Source organism: Artemia sp. Qi Xiang Cuo, chromosome 21 (genome assembly GCF_049724085.1).
Source record: "Artemia sp. Qi Xiang Cuo chromosome 21, ASM4972408v1, whole genome shotgun sequence".
NCBI lineage: Eukaryota > Metazoa > Arthropoda > Branchiopoda > Anostraca > Artemiidae > Artemia > Artemia sp. Qi Xiang Cuo.
Genome location: NC_142814.1, coordinates 38,621,138 through 38,638,273, shown reverse-complemented (window position 1 = coordinate 38,638,273; position 17,136 = coordinate 38,621,138). Strand labels below are relative to the sequence as shown.

Genomic DNA, 17,136 nt, shown 5'->3' with positions numbered 1-17,136 from the left:
TCTCTTCTTAAAATTTAACCAAATTAAAATAGCGTAAGTGTATTCAAGCTATCAAAAAAGTAAACATGTTTTTGCGAGTGGTATCAAGTTTTCCATTTCAGGTCAACTAGAGGAGATATAAAACTAAGTTAAACATTACTATTTGTGTCCAGATTTTTAAAAGGGTGTATGTTGTTAAAAATTGCTGAAAATTTTTCTCCAGCATACAAATAGCAGGCTAAACTATAAAGTCTTAAAAAACGAAAAGGTTTAAAGTATTATTTTCTTTTCCCCTGAAAAACCTATGCCAATATAAAACGAAAAGAAATTAATTTAAAAAACTTTTCCACAAATAAGCTTTTCAAAGAAAAGTAAATAACTCCATTAAAAAAATGAACAAAAATAAAATCAAATAATCTACCAATCGTGAAACTACCACAAATCAGCATCGATAAATAAATGAAACCCAAAACGAACAGAAATTACAATAACTAACCGAGTCAAACTCAAAACGAGCAGAAATTAACATAAGTTGGGCGCAAAACCCTATGCCTTCCCAAGGCCTGAACAAATATTGCACTTTACTGAAAAAATACAAATGAATGTGCATTGTCAGTTTAATATACATATACTGATATTTAGTCATCAAAATGTTAATATTATTTGATTTATAAAAGTTATAAAAGTAAAATTATTTATATTTTTTATGGTAATAGCGGACGTCAGCATATCTGGCTGAAAAATAAGCAACTTGAAACATTCAAAATTTAAAACATGTGGCACCAAAAAACTTAAGAAGGTATAGCTTTCCTGTGAATGCTTAGTTGCCTTTGGGGATCAACAGATTGCAAAGGCGGTTTTAGGAGAGGGACAGAGAGAGCACATGACCCGGGTGCAGAAATTTTAGGGACGCAAAATTTCAAATAATCCAACAATTATGATCATTTTGTAGTTTTGCGAATTTTGTTTTTATGAAAATGAAGTAGAGGGCTAAGATAATAAATGGATATAGTTAATAAGTCATTAAGTAACTGATAAAATAAAAACAAATTAAAAATAATGAAATAATAATATTAAAATAATTAGTTTAACATTATTAACAATAATTAAGTAATTTTACGTAATAACTTAAAAAAAATTAAACCATATATTATTAATTAATTAATTAATGGAAATTAATGTTTTTAATAAATGAAACTTTGTTGAAATTTCGCTTGAAAATTTTGTGGGAGACAGGGGTGGGGGCACTAATCAGGATTTTGCCCGGGCGCAAGAGGCTGCCCGGGCTGCCACTGACAAATCGTTAACATTGGAATTTTTACACATGAAAAGCATTGTCAAATTTACCAATTAGTATTGCTGATTTGTTTTTACGGTTCAGCGTGGCAACACTGATAAAAATGTGGTGTCGCCCTAAAAATTTTTATAATTTTGAAACAGCCACAAGAAAAAAACAGGTTTTCAGATATGAAAGTTGTGTGAAAAATGGGCCCAGAGGGCAAAATATATTTGCATTTCATTGTCCTTGGTACTTTAACTGGTCAGTTGGGCGGTTGTCTAGCTCCTCCCTTACAAGTGGTATCTGTATACTTTACGGTCTTAGACTAATACCAATACATTTGTCTGATTTGCCACTTGCTATGCCATCAACATTTTTTGTTAAAAAAAAACATGACGAGATAGGACCCTCCCTTTGTTCACTCTACAATTTAAAACATATTTGAACAAGATATAGATATTAAATGGAAAAAAAGAACTGGATGGAGTTGTAAAACTGGTCGTCAGATTATTGTGGGGGACGGTATAGCGTAGTTGTTGCGATTGAATAGGATAAGTACAAGCTATATTAAGTTAATATAGTTTGTTTTTCTAATAATAATTAGAAAAACAAAGAATTGAAATACTTATTACATTAATCTAATACCGCAATTACATGCATTATTTTAAATCCGCAATTTCTACTCATTTCACCTGCACAATCAAGTAGTTAAAAGCAAAATGCGATGAATAGCATAAATTAGAAGAAAATTAAATTTTGATGTTTTTTTTATGAACATTGTAAGTAGTTACTTCATTACAGAGGATCGGAAATATTACTCTTAAGAAATCTTGTAATTCAAACACTTTTTATTCCTTTGATTGGCTAACAATTTCACACAGAAGAGCCAATCAGGAGGAATTCAATTTTTTAGCACGAAAAGAGCTTAAAACCAATCAGTTTTTGAAAAGATGGGTCTAAGAAAAGACTGAGTTTGTCCCTCCAGGAATTAAGAATGACGAGATTGGCTTATGAAATTCTGCGATTGGCTTACAGCCTAGACTAGGCCTATTTAATTGCTAAACTAGGTAATTGCTTCGTTATACATTTATGAAAGGTAACCTACTTTAGAAAATTCCTACACACCATATGGCACGCGCCATGCATGGCAGAGGTGTGCCACGTATATTCCAAGGTGTGCCAATTGTATTAGTAAGAGATGATGGAAGTATGCCACACATGGCGGATAAATGGTATTCCGAGATTTACACAATATGGCAGAGAGTGGGAAATCTTTTGTAATAGGGTTATTCTGTGTGTGCTGATTTAATTTGTATTTTGCTAAGACAAGTTTTGATAAGTAATACAGGCTACCTGTATGCTACATCACTACTAAAATTAAATTTTAGATTCACTAACTTATGAATTTTATGACGATGATGATGGTGCCTATCATCCTTTCATGTTCAGTTTTTTTCCCCGAGACGGTTACAAGCTTTATTTTTTTTTGGTTATCTTATTTTATTTTTAATTTGTGGCTGATAACTATTTCTTGGCGTTTTTTACGTAAAATTACACAAGAATAACTTTTCTTGGCGTTTTCACCCTATAATTTGGCCGCGACATTGAAAGTATAAGGGTCACTTAAAGGCAAAATTACCATTATTCTGTCAAAATGTAAGTAAAAACAGACATGGCCTTGGTCTGACTTATTCATGAAAAAAAAGTTAAAACCCCTCAGTTTTTTGGCAACTAAAAGATGTAAAAGAAATTTTTATAAGCCTAAAGAAGATATTTACTCGAGCCCCCCCCATGATATAAAATTTATAGTAAAGGGGCCACAAAAACCTCAGTCGTTACTATTGCGGTAAAATAATATTAAAACAAACACAGTGTGGTTCTGATTTGAAAAAAAATTCATCTAATTAATTCTTATGAGTAAAAAGGCATAAATTTTTTTTCTGGGCACAGAGATTTTTGACCATGATTTAGAGTAGAATTTTAGGATACTTTTAGGGCAATTTTTAATGAAGAGTAGGCATACTTTACCAATATTGTATTAAAGATTGAATAAAAAAAGTAGGCTAGTTCCCCTTATTTGTAAAAAGAAATCGTACATCTACTTATTATTTTTCGCGTGTATTCACATTAGAACTATTTTTTTTCGGTGTAAAAAATTTGTAGTAAAATTGATAATGCGGGGGCCGCTGAACCCTGCTTTACAACTATTTTGCTGATATTAAAAAAAAAATTGTATAAAGGAAAATTATTTTCAACTAATTTTTGAGATAAAAGTATCTATGTCGAGTAGTATAAGCAGCAACGCAAAAAGGATATGAACCTTGGTTCCAACTGACGGACGGCCTCTCACCTTCCGCGCGCTGATCTGAAATCTGATTTGTCAGTTTTGCTCCTATTAAACGAAAAAACCGAAGTATAGAATTCTTGACCCATCGCTTGAATCGAGCAATCCTGTTGAAAGCCTCGGCAATTTTGTTGGTTTCATTATCCGGGGCTGGTGCAGATAAGTTTGATGCACCAAAACTGCTGAGCAGCAACGCCAGAAAGAGGTTCAAAACCTGTAAGAGGTTCAAAAAGGTTCAAAACCTTTAAGCACAAATTGTTTAATTCTACTCTGACATCATTGAAAAATTATATATATTCCTGTAGGGTATCAATTACATCCCGTAATTAGTGGATATGAGAAACAATGATCCTAAAATATTGGGCAATTGTGAACAAGTATTGCCCTCTATAAATATAAGGCAATTGTGAATATTGTGAACTAGTAAGTAGCGCGAATAACTTTAATGTAGAACACTGTTCGTTTTCTTAATGCTCATATTAAGCAGCAGGATACCACAGTTTCATACTGGCTATTGATTCGAAGGAGAGGAAGGCGTGGTTCCTTTTAAATGTCTTGCATCAAGGAGGCACACTTGTGCCTATATAAAGAGGCGACCCACCACAATGTTAAGTGTTTTCAGGTCCTAGAGGTCGCAGAGAGACGGCAGTGATCGCATTTTGTAGCCCAAGCTCAAACTAAGAAACTTGCAAAATTTCATCCTCCTCCGACTTTATCTTCATGGGGTAAACTGGGCCGGAAGTTTGGACCCTCCCACCACACCCCCCTTTAACGTTGTCCGATTGGGCTGAAATTTAGAGGTTAAGCTTTCCAAGGGTCCGGGAGCTTATCCTCGAAATTTCAGCTGAATCCGATCACTCCTTCCCTGTTTTCCAAAAACCAGATATAGCCACTTAATGTTCATTTCTCTTTTTTTTTGTTAGCCACGCCTACAGGCCACAGTTGGCAACTGATCCGGGTGAATGAGGACTCATTCGAAGCAGAATTTGACCTGCTAGGGCCTTTTGATATTTTCAGACCGAAAAAATTATCCCCCGAATTTACATTTACGAAAAACCTCGTTTTCCTATAAGAGCCCATGTTAAATTTTCCCACCACAGCCCCCTTCAACGTTGTCTGATCGGGCTGAAATTTAGAGGATAAGCTTTCCTGGGGCCTGGGAGCTTATCCTCGAAATTTCAGCTCAATCTGATCACTCCTTCCCTGTTTTCCAAAAACCAAATATCAAGTTTTGTGGGGATTTACTTGCGTCAAAAATAGATTCCACATACTAAAAATACAATTAAAATTGTGTCTCTTTGGTACAGTATTCGATACTCCTGACTGTCAGACGGAAGAACCGGGTTCGATTCCCCGTCAGAGGAAATTTTTTATATACTGAATTTAAAGTTTAAAAAAGAAACTCAGTTTCTTTTTTAAATTATTTGAAAAAAATTACGTTTTCTAAAGAGTTAAAGAGGCTGAGTTACAAGGTTGACCCTTAAAACGTACAGGGATTAGGAGGCAAAGTTGGGGGGCTGTTAAAGAGGCTGAGTCACAAGTTCGAACCTTAAAACGTACAGGGATTAGGAGGCACCCTGTACGACGTGATTTGAGTATTCAGGAATTAAAAGCCTTAACACAAGAATTTTCAAGAGCGGGTGGTTTGGGGGGCGACAGCCCCCCAACTTTAACTCCTGACACGATCAGCTAACAGTTAGTCAAGCAATAATAAGTAATAAACTGTACAAAAACGTGCAGAAATTATTTGAAAAAAACTACGTTTTCTAAAGAGTTAAAGAGGCTGAGTTACAAGGTCAAACCTTAAAACGTACAGGGATTAGAAGGCACAGTTCGGGGGCTGCCGCCCCCTAAACCCCCCGCTTTTGCAGCCTTTAAATAAAAAAACAAGTTTTTTAAACTGAAGGTAAGGAGCGACATTAAAACTTAAAACGAACAGAAATTATTCCGTATATGAAAGGGGCTGTGCCCTCCTCAACGCCTCGCTCTTTACGCTAAAGTTTGACTCTCTCAACACTCTTTTTTTTAAACAATAAAAACTTCTCTGTTTTAATCAACAAAAATAATCAACAAAATGGGAAATAACAAGAAAATATAATAAAATAATTAGATTTAATTGTATGGACAGAATGCAAATCTGTTTAAGGTCACTCCGTCTGCGATCTCTCTCTACCATCTGTTCGACTTTAGTAGTTCAAAAAAGGCTATGCGGAGTCCCTGGTCAAACTGAAATCAATTTCCCAACCTCTTGAACAGAGAATGCTTTGCATATTAGCTGACTGTCATAGCTATTATCCTGAAGATGTGATGTCAGTGTGGTAGGTTATGGTAAAGACAGTGTAGCAAATTTTAAAAATTGGATAGTATGGTCGATGCTAATTTAATAAATCTTGTAAGACTGTAACACATTGAAACTCCAGGCCTGAAACATGGAAGCAAGGAAAAAAAATGTCCAAAATGGACATATAATATGAAAACACAGTAAAAATTGGAAGAAAGGTACGGAAGAAATCTAGTTTTTTATTAGATAACTTATACACCCAGTGAAATAGCCCTGCTTCCTAGTTAATTATGATGGTTCAAAAGGGCATATGTGAATTGTTGGTCAATCTGACTTTAAAGCTGACTCTCTTAGCCTAAGCTCTACAGAGTGGTTGAAAAACTTGCCACAAGATTTCCAATGACAACAGTCGCTAAAAAGAATGGTACACAAGTTGAGTCTCCGACGAGCATACAGTCCCACATGGACTCGATCCATTCTCCACAAAGCACGCGGAAGACGATCATGAAGGAGTGCATAAAGTCCGTGAAATTCCAACGTGGCATTTCTTGAGCAGGAAATTTATGCACTTTATCTAGAAAAAAAAACGGTTTTGGGGCTTTCAGAAACTAAAATACAAAATAAATACAATAAATCCTTTGGAAAATAGAAAGGGGATAAAATTCCCGAGGAAAAAAAAATCACTCAGGAAAGAAGTTTTATAATTGATTGTTACGTTTGAAGTTGCCAAAGGCAATGAAAAAGAAGGGTATAAATTCCGTGAAATTCCAACGCGGCATTTCTGGAGTAAGAAATTTGCGCACTTTATCTAAAACAAAAACAGTGTTGGGGCTTTCAGAAATTTTAGGGAATGAATGAACATGAAATAAATAAGAAAATCATTTGGAAAGTAGAAAGGGGACAAAATTCCAGAGGAAAACAGTCGCTCAGCAAAGAAGTTTTAAAATTTGATTGTTACGTTTGAAGTTTCCGAAGGCAATGAAAAAGGAAGGAATATAGTCCGTGAAATTCCAACGTGGCATTTCTTGAGCAGGAAATTTATGCATTTCATCTAGAAAAAAAAAACAGTTTTGGGGCTTTCAGAAACTAAAATACAAAATAAATAAAAAAAATCATTTGGAAAATAGAAAGGGGACAAAATTCCAGAGGAAAAAAGTCACTCAGGAAAGAAGTTCTAAAATTGATTGTTACGTTTAAAGTTGCTGAAGGCAATGAAAAAGACGAGTATAAAGTCTGTGAAATTTCAACGTAGCATTTTAAATGCAAGAGATTTGTGCACTTTATCTAAGAAACTGACTGGTTTCGGGATATTGCGTTGTTTGGGGGAATTAAATTGATATAAAGTTTATAAAAAAGAAAAAAAAATTAGGAAGCGGAAAACTGGGCGAAAATTCAAAAGGCAAAATTACTGTAAAAAGAAATTTAAGCTAGAATTGATTTTTATGACTGTATTAGTGATTGGAAAAGAGGGCATAAAGTTTGTAAAATTAAAATTTGGTATTTAAAAAAAATTTGAAATCTGTAAAAGGCAGGATTTATCAGATTTCTTATATAAACTCAGTTTTTAGGTTTTCCAATTTTTTAAATCATTACTTTACTTTACTTTATTAATAAACGCGGTTATAACACTTCATAATTTACAACTACTGCACTAATGAAACAACCTAAGTTTTTGCTGGTGTGCAGTAAAACTGCTAGCCATTTAAAAACACACGAACAAACAACAAATAAATAAACTAAAAAATGGGGAAAAAAAAGCAAACCAAACTCCTTCACATTATCAATTCCCAATTAACTTCTACCTCCCGACCTCCTTACCCTAGGACCTACTATCCACCCGTTTCTCCCTACCATTTCCTTCCCCCTACCACCCCATACACCCTACCACTTCCATCCATCCGTTACTCCCTGCAACCCCAACCACCCAAATCCCCCAACCACCCCTTCCTCATTAAAAAATAAATAAATAATATTAATAATAAAAAATTAAATTAAATTCACACATTTACTAACCACTTTTTATAAATACTCTTTTACCTTTCTCTTAAAATCTAAAAGATGTTCAGCCGCCTTAATGCTCACCGGGAAAGAATTCCAGACGGCAGTTCCAAGAAACTACAATTGAAATCCTGATCTCGCGTTACTCCTAAGCTCTACAACCACATTTCCACTGTTCCTCGTATCATATGCATGAATACCACAGTTAGCACGTTAAATATCACGAAAAATATTTGGGACTAGATTATGCACGCACTGGAAGACAAACCTGCTGCTTGATAGTCACGTAGTTGACCCACGTTGAGCAAATTTACAGCCCTGAAGCAAGCGCTTGTATCGTTCATATCTTTCATATAGTTGCCTATAGTCCTCATTGATTTGTTTTAAAGAATTTGAACTCTTTTGAAGCTGCTGTAAAAGTTGCTGCTCCAGATCAGACAACCATATGCTATGAATGGATAGAAAATGGAGTGGTAAATCATCAGTAGGGTCCGCATTGGCAAAAAGTGCTGAAGTCTATGGAGCATCCCAATTCCTCTTGTAATTTTGGCAGGAATAACATCACTATGATGCTTCCATGAAAGGTCTGGGTCTATGAAAAATCCCTGGTAACGTACACTATTAATTTGCTGCACCAGATTCCCAGACAGCATAACTAAACTGCTAGCGTCAACAGGTGTGTCTACTATGCAGAAAGTCATTAGGAAAGTACTTTCACGTTGACACACAGTGAACTGAGGTTCATTAGAATCTCCAGTCTTCTTAGCACATCGTTAGCTTTTAACACCAGCTCTTCAATTGATTTCGCACACACTGTCAAAGCTGTATCATCAGCAAACGTAGTAAAACAGACGTCTTGAAGATAAAAGCGCACCGCGTCGACGTACACAAGACAAAGCAGGGGACCTAAAACCGAACCTTGTGGTACTCCACATTTTAATGTATAAGAAGATGAAACCACATCATTTAGCTCTACACGCAGGGATCTTCCATGAAGATAACAATCCAACCACTGAAAGGAGGTGCCACGAATTCCCATACACTTCAGTCTGTCAAGCAAGATCTTCAAATTTACGGTATCGAATGCCTTTCTAATATCAATGAAAATCGACATAGGCAAATAGCCTTTATCCAACGCACCACTTACACACTTCACCAAATGCTTTTACAGCTTCTTAGAATAAGTTAGATGTAAAAGCTTCTTAGAAAATTAAAAAGGAAATGAAAAATTGTGAAACAACAAAAAACTTAAAACTTCTTTTCCAACAAGCTAAAAGAGTTATTAAAAAGGATTTTAAGGGACACGCTTTCATTTTAAATTCTAGAAAATAAAATCCAACATGGTATCTTTTCTGCAAGGGGTTCCAAACAGTCTGTAGAGTATAATAGTTTCGATTTTTCAGGAAATGGGAAGATAAACATAAATATAAATAAAACAATGTTATAACATTGAAATGAAGTAATAATTACACAGGTCAAAAAATTCCTTTGAATAAGAAGTTTTGAGCTAAAATTACTTTAATTATTTAAAATTCATGAAATCCGTGGAAGTCCAACAAACCAACTCTTGTGTAGAAAACTTATACAATTTACCTAACAAATAATTTTCTTTTTTAGCTTTAGAGGAAATAAATAGAAATAAAATAAATAAATAAATGGAGATTTAGAATGAAAAACAAAAAAAAAACTCCATAAAAACACCCAAATTTAAAGTTTGAAGTTAAAATTGATCGTACGTTGCAAGATTTCTAAAATTAATCATAAAGGAGTGTGTATAAGATGTTTTTTTGTTTTTTTTTATTTGAGAAAAGTGAATAGCTATAATATAGATAAATGAAAGAATACTCTAGAAAATCAAAAAGGAAATGGAAGATTCCCAGAAATTTTTTGATTGTAAAAATCAAAAATTTCGGAGGGCTGGCAAGAATCAAAGTCCTCACCCCTCCGTAAGTTCATGGTTATGAGACAAAAAAATTTTAAACAGGCAAATTATCCTTTAAGGTGATTAAGAAAATTTCAAGCAACTTTAGGGAAAAAATATTGCAAAAATTGGGTAGCAACTGTGGTCACAAATGTTCACTTCTGTCCAATTTTTTTATTTCACGACAGAAATTCATGGCTGCCTTTTCGAAGCTATGATTTCTAATAATTTCAATAATAATGCAAGACCATATAGCCTTATGGCTGTATGGCCTTACAACCATAAGATGATATGGCCATACAGTCAGGAATCTAAATTGCTTACCATAATAATTCTTTCCAAAGAGTTGCATACCCATGACAGCAAAGATGAAAATGATGATACACAAGACGAAGGTTAAATTACCCAATGCTCCAACCGTTTTACCCATAATAGAAATGAGTAAGTTCAATGTTGGCCATGATTTTGCCAGCTTGAATACTCTTAACTGAAATTAAAAATAATTAAAACAAGCCTGAACTCTTTACGTCAAACTGGAGAGAACTTACGAAGAAATACAACAATGTGTCACATCGTACAACTAAAGGTAGTAACTGGAAAGCTCTTTCAAATCAATTTTACATTCAACTTTTCTGAGACATCTCCCCCTCCCCTTTATACAATTTTAAATATAATGGCCTAAAATGTCACATCATGCGTATTGTAGTTTTCTCCCCTTCCTATGAAAAACATAATGAAAAACATAAAGGAAAACCATATATGAAAAACATACGATTAGTGCCGTACCCAGGGTTATTGTTCAGGAGGGGAGGGTGGTATTATTGTTCGAGGGAGTGATATAAGAAAGCTATACTATATGCAGCTATGATTTATTCTAATGTATTTAGTTGCTTCTCCGTGAATCAGACACAAATTTCGACGTGGGGTGGCGGGTCAAACCAGGTACTCCCCTACATACGGCCTTGCTTATAATATATCCCTAGCTATGCTTCTAAATACAGTTCTAAATTATGTAAAAGCTTGCGATTACAAATTGGAATCAAAAATCAAGCCACTGAAACAATACGTCATGATAATCATAAGTTTTACTAGAAAATAAAGTTGACTTTTCAGGCATCAAATATAATTTATAAGAATAGTGCAATATAATTAGTAAAGTGGCCAAAAGAAAATAAAATATGATGGCTTACACACCCCTCTCTTAAGCTGGTCAGGTGCTCCTCCCTCTTTCATGAGAAACCCCCTTATTAGACTGTCCCTCAGATAAGCAATAGCTCAGGATTAGGACAAATACTTACCAGTCTGAACGACCTCAACACCGACAGACCTTGTACACCTTCCAGTCCAAGTTCCAGCAAAGAAAGTGCCACTATTATGAAATCGAATATGTTCCACCCCTCTTGAAAGTAAAACTTTGGACTCATTGCTATGAGTTTAAACAATCCTTCGAGTGCAAATGTCGCCGTGAAAAACTAAAAAAAAAAGAAAGAAAAAATTACTTTCGTTCCGAAAGGTCCAAAGTGCACATCTGATATCAACTTTTAACTTTGGAAAAGTCTGCGTTTTAATGACGTACTGGGACTACTTCTAACAAGTCATTGGAGTTCTTTACCTCTACGCTCAGATTTACGAAGTATCATAGGCAGCGGTATAGCGCTGACTAAGTAAAGAACCATGTATCATTATTTTTTTTTATTATTATTTTGGCCAGGGCTCTTCGTATCGAAGGAGTAGTCGTAAAAACTTCAAAAAGGGCTCATTCGATTGGAAATTCAAAGAGCTAGTGTCCTTTTCAATGGTCAAAAATGATTGGAGGGCGGCTAATCCCCCTCTCTTGTGGAAATTAGGTCTTTGAGGATGACAACTCCCCCCCCCTCACAGCCCTCAGGACAAGGGTTGTAAGTTATGCCCTGGGGGCATATAAGGTTTTTATAAAAAGTGTTGTCGTTGAAACTTCAAATAGGGCTCATTTGATTGTAAATTGAAATGGCTAGTGCCCTTTTTAATTGTCGAAAGTTATTGGAAGGCAACTAACACTCTTTCCACGCCCACCATTTCCACAAAAACATACACTCAAATTTTTTAGATATCCATTTTGTCCAACGCAGTTCAAAGTTCTGGAAATTATACATTCGAGTAGGACACTCCCCCCCAAACTTCAGGGCAAGGGTTATAAGTTCTGCCCTGGGGGCATATAAGGTTTTTATTAAAAGCTTTGTCGTAGAAACTTGAAAAAGGGATGATTCGATCGGAAATTCAAAGGGTTAGTGCCCTTTTTAATAGTCGAAAGTGATTGGAGGGCAACTAACCCCCCTCCCACGCCCACCTTTTCCACTAACACATCAAATAAAATTTTTTTGATAGCCATTTTGTTCAACGCAGTTAAAAGTTTTGGAAATTAGATCTTTAAGGATGACAACCACCCTACCCCCCCCCCCCACCCCCTCACAGCCCTTAGGGCAAGGGTTGTAAGTTATGCCCTGGGGGCATATAAGGTTCCTATAGAAAGAATTGTCGTAGAAACTTCAAAAAGGGCTAAGTCGATTGAAAATTGAATTGGCTAGTGCCCTTTCTAGCAGTTGAAAATGATAGGTGGGCAACTAACCCTCTCTCACGCCCACCAATTCCCCAAACGCATGCAATCAAAATCTTGAGGTGGCCATTTTTTTCAACGTAATTGAATGCTTTGGAAATTATGTCTTAGAGGATGACAACCCCCCCCCCCCCAAAGCCCTCAGGGCAAGGGTTTTAAGTTATGCCCAGGGGGGCATATAAGGCTCTTATAAAAAGCGTTGTCGTAGAATCTTCAAAAAGGGCTCATTTGATTGGAAATTGAGATGGCAAGTGCCCTTTTCAATAGTCGAAAGTGATTGGAAGGCAACTAACATCCCTTCCATGCCCACCATTTCCCCAAACACATCCAATCAAAATTTAAAGATAGCCATTTTGTTCAACACAGTTGAAAGTTCTGTAAACTATATATTTGAGTAGGACACTCCCCCCACAAAATTTAGGGCAAGGGTTATAAATTATACCCTGGGGGCATATAAGTTTTTTATTGAAAGCTTTGTCGTAGAAACTAGAAAAATGACTCATTCGATTCCCTTTTTAATCGTCGAAAGTGATTGAAGGGCAACTAACCCCCCTCTCACGCTAACCTTTTCCACAAACACATCCAATCAAAATTTTTAGATAGACAATTTGTTCAACGAAGTGGAAGTTTTTGCAAATTGGGTCTTTAAGGATGACAACCCCCTCCCCCCTCAAAACCCTCGGGGCAAGGGTTGGAAGTTATACCCTCGGGGCATATAAGGTTCTTTTAGAAAGCGTTGTTGTAGAAACTTCAAAAAGCGCTAATTCGATTGGATATTAAAATAGCTAGTGGCCTTTTTAATAGTTGAAAATGATTAGAGGGTAACTAACCCTCCCTCACGACCAGCACTTCCCTAAACACATACAATCAAGATTTTGAGATAGCTATTTTTTCAACGTAGTTGAAAGTTCTGGAAAGTATGCCTTAGAGAATGACAACCCCCAGCCCCATCCCTCAGGGCAAGGGTTTTCAGTTATGCCCTGGTGGCATATAAGGCTTTTATAGAAAGCGATGTGAAAACTTTAAAAGGTTCTCATTCGATTAGAAATTGAAAGGGCTAGTGTCCTTTTTAATAGTCAAAGGTATTGAAGGGCAACTAGCCGCCCTCTCACGCCCACGATTTCCCAAACACATCCATTCAAAATTTCGAGATACCCATTTTGTTCAACGTAATTCAGGACGTGAAACGTGAAAATTCAGGAAATTAGGTCATTAAGGATGATAGCCTCCTTAGAGCCCTCAGGGTAAGGATTGTAAGTTATGCCCTGGGGGCGTATGAGGTTTTTATGGAAAGTTTTGTCGTATAAACTTCAAAAAGGACTCATTGGATTGGAAATTGAAAGGACTAGTGCCCCTTTTAATAGTCAAAAATGAATGGAGAGCAACTAACCCCCCTCTCACGCCTACCATTTCCCCAAACACATTCATTCAAAATTTAGAGATAGTCATTTTGTTCAATGTTATTGAAAGTTCTGGAAATTATGTATTTGAGGGTGACAGACCCCCCATAGCCCCCAGGGCAAAGGTTGTAAGTTATGACGGGGGCATATAAGCTTTTTATAGATAGTGTTGTCGTAGAAACTTCAAAAGGGGCTCATTAAATTGGAAATTGAGAGAGCTAATACTCTTTTTAATTGTCGAAAGTGATTGCAGGGTAACTAACCCCCCTCTCATGCCCAACATTTCTCCAAACGCATCCAATCAAAACTTTCCGATAGCCATTTCGTTCAACGTAGTTGAAAGTTCTGTATATTAGGTCCTTGAGGATGATATTCCCCCAGAGTCCTCAGGGCTAAGGTTGTAAGTTATGCCCTGGGGGTATATAATGGTTTTATTAAAACTTTGTCGTAGAAACTTGGAAAAGGGCTCATTCGATTTGAATTTCAAAGGGCTAGTCTCCTTTTTGATGTTCCAGTCGAATGAGCCCTTTTTGAAGTCTCTACGATAACACTTTCTATGAAAACCTAATATGCCCCCAGGGTATAGCATACAAACCTTGCCTTGAGGTTCGTGGGGGGGGGGGTCATCCAAAAAGACCTAATTTCCAGAACTTTTAACTACGTTGAAGAAAATGGCTATCTAAAAATTTTGACTGGATTTGTTGAGCGAAAAGGTGGGCGTGAGAGGGAAGTTAGTTGCCCTCCCATCACTTTCGACTACTGAAAAGGGCAATAGCCCTTTGAATTTTCAATAGAATGAACCCTTTTGAAGTTTCTACGACAAATCTTTCTATAAAAACCTTATTAGTATAGATGAAGGATTCCTTATATCTTTTTAAGAACTTCTTCAATGTCAGTTAGAGGTCATTTTTAATTTAATATAAACGTTTTCATGAATCATTATTCTTAAGATGTTTGCTACCTTGCCCTGAGGCTGTGGGGGGGGATTGTCCTCCTCAAAACATAATTTCTATTTGGAAATCAACTGCACTGAACAAAATGGCTGTCTCAAAATTTTGATTGGATGTGTTTGGGGAAATGGTGGGCACGGAAGGGGTGCTAGTTGCCTTTCAATCACTTTCAACTATTAAAAAGGGCACTAGCCATTCCAATTTACAACCGAATTAGCCCTTTTGAAAGTTTCTACGACAACTACTTCGATACGAAGTGCCGTTGTCTAAAGAAAAAAAAATAATACATTGTGCCAACATCGTTCTTTACTTAGGCATCGCTATTGCGCTGCTAAAATTTGTGATTCTCTGGTGACTAGTCCGATCCTCTAACTGTGAAAAGAACAGATCGGACAGTTCTTCATATTATTTATTGTTTTGATGGATTTTTTCTTGAAATCTTTTGTGAATATTTAGAGGATGGTACAGTTTATGTGTTTGCTTAGTGGGATTTCAATGACTATACGCCTCTATGCGTGTTCATGTTAACTTTTATTTGTATTTTTTCTTTTTTTTTTTAGGGGGGTTTGTCTCTTGGATGCCTTATATAGGAATCTATCGAGTATTTTGGCCCTACAGGCTCCATAACGAAAGGGAGTTAACGGGAGGGAGCTTAACGACTAATATTTTCATGCATTTTGTTCCTTTTTGTGAAATTTTCGTTTCTAGTAAATTAGTTCTCTCGATTAGATGTTATTTATCGATATGTTATTTATCGATTTATTGTTATCTCTATTTCTCTCTCGATTTGTTGTTTAAAGTTATTTGATTTGGAGCGTACACCTTACAATTTGGAAAGGACAATAATGCGTTTACAACACATTTAAATTTCATGTACGGGCGTTTTCGCTGTCCTGTTAGTTACTAACAATTGTTAGCAACAATTTTGTTTTGATAAACGGACGTATAAATGCTGACTAGCAAACATCTTAAGAATAATGATTCATGAAAACGTTTATATTAAATTAAAAATGACCTCTAACTGACATTGAAGAAGTTCTTAAAAAGATATAAGGAATCCTTCATCTATACTAAATATAAAATACATGAAATTTTATAAAATAAAATTTCATGTAGCCAGGAGTTTTTATCTCCTAGACCCGTCATAGGTATATTAATAACTTAAAAACGTGACTTTCTATGTTTCTTTGTTTGATGGTGTAAGAATTATGAAGATTTTAGGGCAATATAACAGTTTCGTCAGTGTTGCCATGTTGACTTGTGAAAATAAACAAGCAAACTAAGTAGCTAAATTTGACGTCGCTTTTCGTCTGTAAAGATTCAAACATTAACAATCTGTTGATTTCCAAAACCTTCTGAGTAATAATTTGTTGATTTTTGTTGACTTTCTTAACCTGTTTGGTGCTATATGTTTTGGATTTTTTTGGCTGATTCTTCACTCATGTTTTTTTTTATTTTATGTCTGGCACCCGCTGCCGCCAAAAACTGCATCACTACATATGGAGGTCTTACGACCTCCATGCATATGGAGGTTTTTTAGTTCTTTTATAAAAGCTTCTTATTGTTCTAATTAAACGGTCCTTGTGTTTCAGGAGTCATTATTAAAGAGTTGGGACAAAATTCAAACTTTAGCGTAAAGAGGGATATGTCGAGCAAGGGGCAACCCCCTTAATATAGGTAATAATTTCTGTTCGTTTTAAGTTTTAATGTTGCTCCTTACTTTCAGTTGAAAAATCTTCAATTTTCAATCCCGGTGAAAATTTACCCCGAACAATTACTCTTAACCACTCCTTGCGTAAAATTGAGAGGGAAAAGAGAAAGCAAGACACATGAAGAGAATTGTGTATAATAATTCTGGCAAATTCCCCGAGTTTATAATTTCCCCTCACAAGTTCACTCCCTCAAAACTTCCCTCACAATGGAAAATTCCCCCTTGGAAAAACCCCAGCCGAAAACCCCCCCCACCCGAAAATGTATGCCTACGTCCCAATAACAAATACCGCGTGCAAATAATGGGCAAACTTTATAACCTAAAGACCTTTCCCCTTGGGCTGTGGGGGGTCTTGTTATACTCAAACGCATAGTTACTGGGCCTTTCAATTATGATGAACAAACGGGGGGGGGGCAAGAAAAAAAAAGGGAAAAAGGGGTTGGGGATGGGGCTTAGTCAGCCAAAGGGCACTTTTCTGGCCACTTAAAAAGGGCACTAGAACTTTTAGTTTTTCATTCAAATGAGCCCTCTCCCGATATTCTAGGACCACTGGGACAAGAGTATTTTTTTTTATTTTCAGGACAAAAATAAACACGCATCCGTGTTCTTTCTTTTGGCAAAAAATATAAAATTCCACATTTTTGCAGATAGGAGCTTGAAACCTGTATAGTAGGGTTCTC

General features: G+C 36.0%; 1 protein-coding gene across 1 annotated transcript in view; it reads right to left on the bottom strand.

Moving 5' to 3' along the window:
• The window catches only part of LOC148939517 (sodium channel protein para-like), a 352,192-nt gene that overhangs the window by 17,451 nt on the left and 317,605 nt on the right, over positions 1 to 17,136 (bottom strand). The window contains 6 exon segments of the mRNA XM_089106716.1: positions 3,609 to 3,816; positions 6,270 to 6,457; positions 10,127 to 10,289; positions 11,101 to 11,161; positions 11,163 to 11,217; positions 11,220 to 11,274. Coding sequence (XP_088962842.1) covers positions 3,609 to 3,816; positions 6,270 to 6,457; positions 10,127 to 10,289; positions 11,101 to 11,161; positions 11,163 to 11,217; positions 11,220 to 11,274 — 730 coding nt within the window.